Source organism: Heteronotia binoei, chromosome 7, assembly GCF_032191835.1.
Source record: "Heteronotia binoei isolate CCM8104 ecotype False Entrance Well chromosome 7, APGP_CSIRO_Hbin_v1, whole genome shotgun sequence".
Lineage (NCBI taxonomy): Eukaryota > Metazoa > Chordata > Lepidosauria > Squamata > Gekkonidae > Heteronotia > Heteronotia binoei.
The window spans coordinates 23,783,421-23,792,192 of NC_083229.1; the positions used below are offsets into that span (position 1 = coordinate 23,783,421).

An 8,772-nucleotide genomic window follows, 5' to 3' on the forward strand; every position below is an offset into this window, starting at 1 on the left:
CCCTCTCTACTGCTCTACTAGTATGGGTTAGTAAGCATATATCTTTATTAATCAATCTGGTTAGTGATCAGCATTCAAGAAGAGTATCAATTAACAGAGTCTGACAAGGATCTGGGAGAATCAGGTTCAGATTCCCACTTGGTCACGGAAGCTTGCTGGGTGACCTAAGTTCAAGCACAGACTCTCAGCCTAGCCTATCTCACAGGGTTGTTGTGAAGATAAAAATGGAGGAGAGAAGAATGTTGTCAGTGAATTAAATAAATAAATGCTTAGCAATGGCCTTGTGGTGAGATAGGCAAGGCTGTCCCACAAAAGGAGAGGATGCGGAAGATAGAAACATGTATGGTTAGACACTTAAATTACTTTGGTGTGAACTGTGGTTAATATTCTTCAGTTTACATGGTTGAAATACAAGCTAAATTGATAACCTAAATGGGAACTTACAATATAATTCCATATGACTACTTTGATGAGAGGCTAAGCGTGTAACAGTATGATGAAATTTTCTTTCATTTGAATTCTACAGCGACTTGCAGAGTGTATTCTATTTTTCTTTACAGAAGTATTATTATTTTTCTATTTCCATTTTCCCTTTTCCCTCTTTTTTTCTTGAAAATAAAAATTTCATACTAAAAAAAAAATAAGCCATGTGCACTCACAGAGACACATTTTAACAAGCATAAATAGCTGCTCTTAGGGGCTCTAACTTGGTTCAAGGCTGTGGGGAGAGGAGGGGAGGGGTTTAACCCTTTCTCCCATACCATTTTCACAACGTCAGTCTCATTTCCTCTGGCTGTGTTTAGTCTGTGGGAGGAAGCATAGGGTTACCTGGATGGCTTTTTTTTCTTGCAGGGCAAACAGTGACCAATGGGATTGAAATGGTAAAACAAACAAAAGTGATTGAATTTGAAATTGCAGAAAAAGCATGCAAGGGTGGAAACTTCCCTCCCCTACTTGGCAGCCTTGATCCAAATTTTCCCTTCTCCCTGCAGCTTGTATTCAGAGTTCAGACAAGAGCTTTTAGACCGGGGGGGGGCACACTGCAGCTCAGGAACCGCATGACGCTCTTTCACACACACTGTGTGGCTCTTGAAGCCATCACTGCCCCGCTGGCTGGTTTGGAGAAGGTGTTTGCCTCTTTAAATCACCTCGCCGAGCCAGCCAGCAGCTTGGAGAATGCATTTAAAGTTGCTTTCTTTCCTCCGCTCCCTCCTCCCTTCCCCATCTATTTGCCTGCCTCCCTCCCTTCCTGTCTTGTGGTTCTCAAACATCTGATGTTTATTATATGTGGCTCTTACGTTAAGCAAGCTTGGCCACCTCTATTCTAGACAGTATACCATAAAAGGACTAGCGAGATGTCCGCTAAGCAATTGTGCCAGATGGTTCAAGCTAGAGAACAAAAATTCTTATATAATATTGAACTTTTACAAAGAAATGGGTCTCCGCCTCTTGTCCTAGATTGGCAGTGCGATCCTCTGCAGAGTTGCTCAAGTCTTAAGATAATTGATTTTAAATGGCATTTGAAATTTCCATTTCAAACCAATGTGCTGAGAGTGGAAGTAACTGCACAGGATTGGGCTGTGAATACCGTAACTGTACGAGAGAACAGGGTGCATCTGGCTTAATTGAAAGCTTGTTTTGTCAGTTTGGCCTTGCCTTTTCTTTGCCCTTCCTGCAGTTCCAACGACAGAACTGGAATGGGTTCCCTTGGAGCTCTGCTTTGGCATTCCGCTCTTCAGCTCCGAACTAAACCGGAAGGTCTGCCGAAAAATTGCTAGTCACGGACTGTGTAGCAAAGACAGGTGAGGTTTTGCTTGGTTGATTGCCACTTCCCTCTGTGGATCCTTTGGCATAGAGGGAAAAGGGGAGGGGGGAATGCTATGTGTTCAGCATATATTTGGGTCTCAAAAAACATTTAGGTGACATTTTGAATGTTGTTCATTTGTCTCTTCACAGCCTGAAAAAATTGTTACATTCCAGTAGAAAACTTTCTCTACAGATCCTTAGCTTTGTTCATTCATTCCAGGTAAAATATGTAAGAATCATATATGCTTTGTCTTAGTGTTTACATGCAACCTCCTCTTTCTAAAAAGGGAACAGTAAATGTTATGGGTGGGGCGGGGGGGTTTGTAACAGGAACTCCTTTGCATGTTAGGCCCCACACCCCTGATGTAGCCAATCCTCCTGCAGCTTACAGTAGGCCCTGTACTAAGAGCCTTGTAAGCTCTTGGAGGATTGGCTACATCAGGGCTGTGGGGCCTAATATGCAAAGGAGTTCCTGCTACAAAAAAACCCCTGATTATGGGCTTGGCTTTCATAAATTCCTTGTTAACTGCCCATTTTCTATTTGCTAATTTAAGTCCCTCCCTTAGGGTCCAACCAGTACCATGTCCAAGACCTTGCAGCAGTGTTGTGCAAGCATACCCCCATCTCCCCCTTCAGTTTTGCTAGATCTTCTTTTGGTCCCTCTCTAGCCTGTTTGACTCGTCTCTCTTGATGCTGCTGTGATGTCACAGTAGACACATGCCCCAGTGGAGGCAACTGTTGAGTCCTAAGCTAAGAAGAGCTGTCTGTGGTGGCATCAGAGAGCCAGTGTGCTGCTCCCAGGTATCAGGGAGACACTTTGGCATAGTGATTAATTGTACCGACTCTTACCTGGTTGAACCGGGTTTGATTCCCCGCTCCTCCACTTGCAGCTGCTGGAATGGCCTTGGGTTAGCCATAGCTATTGCAAGAGTTGTCCTTGAAAGGGCAGCTGCTGTGAGAGCCCTCTCAGCCCCACCCACCTCACAGGGTGTCTGTTGTGGGGGGAGAAGATATAGGAGATTGTAAGCTGCTCTGAGACTCTGATTCAGAGAGAAGGGCGGGGTATAAACCTGCAGTTGTCGTCTTCTTCATATCCTTCTGGTTGCTATATTATTTATTTATTTATTTATTACTTTATATTTATATCCCGCCCTCTCCGCAAGCGGACTCAGGGCGGCTTACAATATCATAAAAACAATCAATTCCATAAAAACATATAAAACCATAATACATTTATAGGTTAAAAACTATTACGCTATCTCAGTCTAGTCTGGCGGTATTAGGTTCTGACTATGACCACCGGCTTCTGTAGGATGTCCGGTGGCAGCCCATTTTCAGTCAACCAGAAAAGCCTGCCTAAACAGTTCGGTCTTACAGGCCCTGCGGAACGCCGACAAATCCCACAGGGCCCTTATAGCTTCTGGGAGGGTGTTCCAGAGTTCTGGTGCTGCCACCGAGAAGGCCCTAGATCTTGTTGCGGATAGCCTGGCTTCTTTTGGGCCAGGGGCGGACAGCAGATTTTTTGTCCCTGATCGCAGTGCTCTCTGGGGGATATATGGGGAAAGGCGGTCCCGTAGATAGGCAGGTCCCTGACCATAAAGGGCTTTAAAGGTTAATACCAACACCTTGAAGCGAACTCGGAACACAACAGGCAACCAGTGCAGCTCTCTCAGCACTGGCCGAATGAGCTCCCATCGTGGTAGCCCCATTAACAGCCGTGCCGCAGCGTTCTGCACTAGTTGTAGTCTCCGGGTTAGCGTCAGGGGTAGCCCCATGTAGAGAGCATTACAGTGATCTATTCTTGAGGTGACCGTAGCATGGATTACCGTCGCTAGGTCGCTGCGGTCCAGGTAAGGGGCCAGCTGCCGTGCTTGCCGAAGATGGAAAAAGGCAGATCTAACAGTGGCTGCCACCTGAGCCTCCATTGTAAGGGAGGACTCGAGGAGCACGCCTAAGCTCTTGACCTTGGGGACCGGTATTAGTGGCACCCCGTCAAGGGCCGGCAGCTGGATCTCTCTCCCCGGACCGCCCCGACCCAGGTAGAGAACCTCCGTCTTCGTCGGATTCAATTTCAGCCGACTCAGTTTGAGCCAGAAGGCCACGGCTTGTAATGCCAGGTCTAGATTTTCCGGGGTACAGTCAGACTGGCCACCCATCATTAGGTAGAGCTGGGTGTCATCCGCATATTGATGGCAACCCAGTCCATACCTCCTGACTATCTGGGCAAGGGGGCGCATATAGATATTAAATAACATCGGGGATAGGACCGCTCCCTGCGGCACCCCGCAACTAAGGGGGTGCCTCTGGGATGCTTCCTCCCCTATCACCACCCTTTGTCCCCGATCTTGGAGAAAGGAAGTCAGCCACTGCAAGGCAGATCCCTGTATCCCCACATCGGTAAGGCGGTCAGTCAGTAGCTGATGGTCAACCGTGTCAAAAGCGGCTGACAGATCTAGTAACAACAGCACTGCAGAACCGCCCTGATCCAGATGTCGCATAAGATCATCCATGAGGGCGACCAGAACTGTCTCCGTCCCGTGGCCTGGCCGAAAGCCGGACTGGAATGGATCCAGTGCGGAAGTGTCCTCCAGGAATCCCTGCAGCTGAGTCGCCACCGCCCGCTCTATGACCTTACCCAGGAAGGGAAGGTTTGACACCGGCCGATAGTTCGCCAATGTGGCCGGGTCTGCTGATGGTTTTTTTAAGAGGGGACGGACCACTGCCTCTTTAAGAGGTGTGGGAAAGATCCCTTCAATCAGGGACCTATTGATGATGTCCTGTAGTGGTTCACGTAGCCACGTTTGGCTGGCCTTTATAAGCCAAGACGGGCACGGATCTAACCTACAGGTCGTAGGGCGTACAGCTGCAAGGGTCCTGTCGACTTCCTCCAGACTGAGTGGGCTGAAAGAATCCAGAATTGAACCAGAAGACGTGCTCGGTGCCCCAAGTTCATCTACTGTATTAATTATGGCGGGTAGGTCGTGTCGGAGTGACGAGACCTTATCTGCGAAATAGCTCGCAAAAGCCTCACAGCCTATTTCCAATTCTCTACTATTTTGTTTGCCCTGCGGCAGTTCTGTTAATGACCGAATTATACTAAACAATTGTGCTGGGCGCGAGGTCGCAGATGCGATTCTGGATGCAAAGTATTCCTTCTTTGCAGTCCGAATAGCCATCTCATAGGCCCTCATAAATGACCTATATGATGTTCTCGTAGCTTCGTCACGAGCGCGACGCCATTGTCTCTCTAGTCGTCTTAATTCTCGTTTCATCGATCGCATCTCCGGGGTATACCACGGGGCGGATCGTGATCGAGGATGAAGAGGACGTCTGGGAGCGATTTCGTCGATGGCCTCGGAGAACCGGTTGTTCCAGGTCTCCACCAGCCCATCCAACGAGTCGCCGGTAGGCCAAGGGTCCCGCATAGCCATCTGAAGCCGCAATGGGTCCATCTGACTACGCGGGCGAGCCCAAATCTGCTCACCGCCTAAACGGGACAGAGGTGGTATGTCCACACGGGCCTTCAGGACCTGGTGGTCAGACCATGGCACTGCCTCAGCAGATATCTGACCCATTGTTACTCCCGCCGCGAAGATCAGGTCTAGTGTGTGCCCAGCCTGGTGTGTGGGCGCTGTTACATATTGGGAAAGTCCCAGTGCTGCCATGGAAAGCACTAGGTCCGTCGCACGAGTGGAAGCTGCGTCCTCGGCATGGACATTGAAGTCACCCAGGACTATAAGTCGGGGATGCTCCAATGCCCAGCCTGTTACAGCCTCCATCAAGGACGGCAGGGCACTGGCTGGTGCGTTAGGCGGACGGTACACCAGCCAGATTGCCAAACTCTCCCCAACGTCCCACTCCAGGCCCACACACTCCACGCCCTTGATCTCTGGCGGCGGAAGCGTCCTGAAGGAGCAATCCTCCCGCATGAAAAAGGCCACCCCTCCCCCCCGCCCGCTAGTCCGGGCCTGGTGAAGGACGGAGAACCCAGGCGGGGCTACTTGGGAGAGAGCAACTGTCTCCCCCTCCCGCACCCAGGTCTCCGTCACGCAAGCCAGGTCCATGTCCTGCCTGATGAAAAATTCTTGCAGGACTGAGGTTTTATTATTTATGGACCTGGCGTTGCACATCACCAGGGACGGAGGCGAGTGTCTCCACTTGGCCGTCCCGCTTGCCATCCTTGGGATGGGACACAGGCTGGAAGGGGGGCGAGCCCTCTTGTGTCTCGTACTCCTTCCGTTCACATTCTGCCTGTTCCCACCGCTGTACTTTCCCCTCCCCAGGAGCACTGGAATCCCCTGGCCCGACATCGCTTATCACGATTTTCCAAAAGCTGGGTCTCTGTCTTAAGTCAGCAACCACACAGCGTGTTCTGTTCATTTGCCCACTCCACCTCAAAATTTCTAACTATAGCCTTGGCTACTCTATCACAGCAGTGACTTCATCAGCAACAACAAAAAGGCTTTGCTTCTGAATCCCAGGATCCGTGGCAACTTTACACTTAAACTCCATTGCTGTCTATTTACACCGCGAGCTTTCAGGTGACATGTTGGAAGTTGAAACTTAATTCGCAGGGCAGAGGGGAGGGTTGTTGCTGGAAGCAGTCAGACAGCCCTTGCTGCTTATAAGGAAAGAAGAAATTTCTAAGACAGTGAGTTAATGAAGCAGTGGACTGGCGTAAGAGAACAGAAGCACACATGCAGCCAGATCACCTGGCAATCTGCAAAAGGCCTAGAAGACGATGACAACATTGGATTTATATTCCACTCTCCACTCTGAATTGGAGTCTCAGAGCAGCTCCTTTATCTTTCTCCCCCACAACAGACACCCTGTGAGGTGGGTGGGGATGAGAGAGCTCTCCCAGAAGCTGCCCTTTCAAGGACAAGTCCTGCGAGAGCTATGGCTGACCCAAGGCCATTCCGGCAGTTGCAAGTGTAGGAGTGGGGAATCAAACCCAGCTCTCCCAGATAAGAGTCTGCACACTTAACCACTACACCAAACTGGCTCTTCAATATAAGAGGTCGGTCTGTTTTCACAACCTCCTGTGAGAAAAGCTTACTGAATCGCACAGCCAGGAACCAACTTCAGAATTACAATCTAGGGTCTTACAGACAATTGCCTGTCCGGATTGCCTGCAGAAGACTTCACAGAGAGGGACGGAAACCTTCTACAAAACAGGGCAGTCTGAGTCCCATTTGATCTCCAGATATAACATGGCTGTGTTCTTATGATGTTCTGTTCCCTACCTTCAGTGCCCAGAAACCTTGGTCCAGACCACTTAAAGCAGCAGACTGGATGGGTGGTGGGAAGGTAGAAAAGAGGACCAGGAAGCTGGATTCTTGGCCACTGGGGAGAAGCTACGTCAATACAAGGATTAAGATTTATTGCATCTACAGATGCATCTCCTCCCTGACCTCTTTGTGGCCCCTCAAAAAACAAAATAGCCAGAAGACGACATTGGATTGGTATCCCACCCTCCACTCTGAATCTCAGAGTCTGAGAGCAGCTCACAATCTCCTTCATCTTCCTCCCCCACAACAGACACCCTATGAGATGGGTGGGGCTGAGAGAGCTCTCGCAGAAGCTGCCTTGTGAGAGCTATGACTGACCCAAGGCCATTCCAGCAGCTGTGAGTGGGGGATCAAACCCACTTCTCCCAGATAAGAGTCTGCACGCTTAACCACTACACCAAACTGGCTCCCCAAGGGCAAGGGGATTTTCAGTGCCTTTTGTTCTATGCAAAACTTTCACAAGCTGGGAAGCTAGTTGTTGGCCTAAAAAAGGCATCACTGCTTTTTGTATTGTAACACCCCCCCCTTTTTTCCCTCCCCCTTCTCAGGAAAGCATTTCGACAGTGGAGCTCCTCTCTGAGGCCAGTTTTTCTTCCTCTTCGAGTTTACTTTCTCCCCTCGCCGGCACTGACCCGGGCGTCCCGCTTCCCGCTAAGAATCTCATGTTCAAGGACGGTGTATTATCAGAATGGAACGGACGGTCTCCTTCCTCTGTCCTTATTGCAACCGTGCCCCAAGAACACCTGAAGTAGCATGAAAGGGGGTCCACCACGTGGTGTTCACATCTCGCCGCCTTACTTCCTGGTAATTGGCTGCGTTCGACTGAAACAGTGCCAACTTCTAAGGAGCGTACTGCTACCGTGGCATGCGACCTCTGCAAATGATAGTGTTATTAAAGCGTAGTGTGCACTTAACTTGGGGAGACGCATCCAGATTTGCCTTTCTGTTCATTCCTGCATGTCTTTGCTGCTGCCGGAAGCTTTTCAGTTGTCGGCCCGTTTTTCTCTTTCTATCTCGAGACAATCTCGTCTTTCTTTTGTAACCGAGGGCACCCTTCGTAGGCTTTCCGACCACTAAATTTGTACACCGTCACAGCGAATAATGGTACTTTTGTATGTTAGTGATGTCAACTTATTAACACAAAAAAGCTAATTTTTAAAGATCATATTAACATGCAACCCTTTAAGCAGTTTTTTGGCATTTAGAAAGGCACAAGCGTTATTCAGATAGCATAGCAAAAATATCGGACTCAAGGAATGGGGTCCTATGTAATGGTGGGAGAATATACTATTCAGCCATGACTGACATGTTTAAAAATTACCTGTTTAACCAGTGAGATGAAAGATTTGGGAGATGTTGGTATCAATGTGTTGGTGCTCTTTTTTTAAAAAAAAATTGGTTTTAATCTGAAACTTAAAAGCACCTACCGATGCCTCATGAGGAGAACTTTTAGATATAGCTGTTTTTCCCATCCTTGTTGGAACCTCGCTGATATGTGGAATCACAGCAGGGATAAATGTGGTGCTGTCTGTACGTAGAAGCCTTTATAGGCCGTCTCTCTCCCATTTGAGTGTTGAATACGTTCACAATACACCTGAAAAACCCAAGGGCCTTTGTTCCCATGGCAGCAAAGTCCGCAGTTAACCAAAAGCCTGCTCACACAACCACTTCAACA

General features: G+C 48.8%; 1 protein-coding gene across 1 annotated transcript in view; it reads left to right on the forward strand.

Moving 5' to 3' along the window:
- Window positions 1-8,272, forward strand: part of FAM91A1 (family with sequence similarity 91 member A1) — a 44,483-nt gene extending 36,211 nt beyond the window's left edge. Inside the window, exons 22-24 of the mRNA XM_060243246.1 lie at window positions 1,679-1,802; window positions 1,957-2,026; window positions 7,646-8,272. Coding sequence (XP_060099229.1) covers window positions 1,679-1,802; window positions 1,957-2,026; window positions 7,646-7,849 — 398 coding nt within the window. The 3' untranslated portion in view covers window positions 7,850-8,272. The remainder of the gene's footprint in view (window positions 1-1,678; window positions 1,803-1,956; window positions 2,027-7,645) is intronic.
- Window positions 8,273-8,772: the final 500 nt, after the last annotated feature.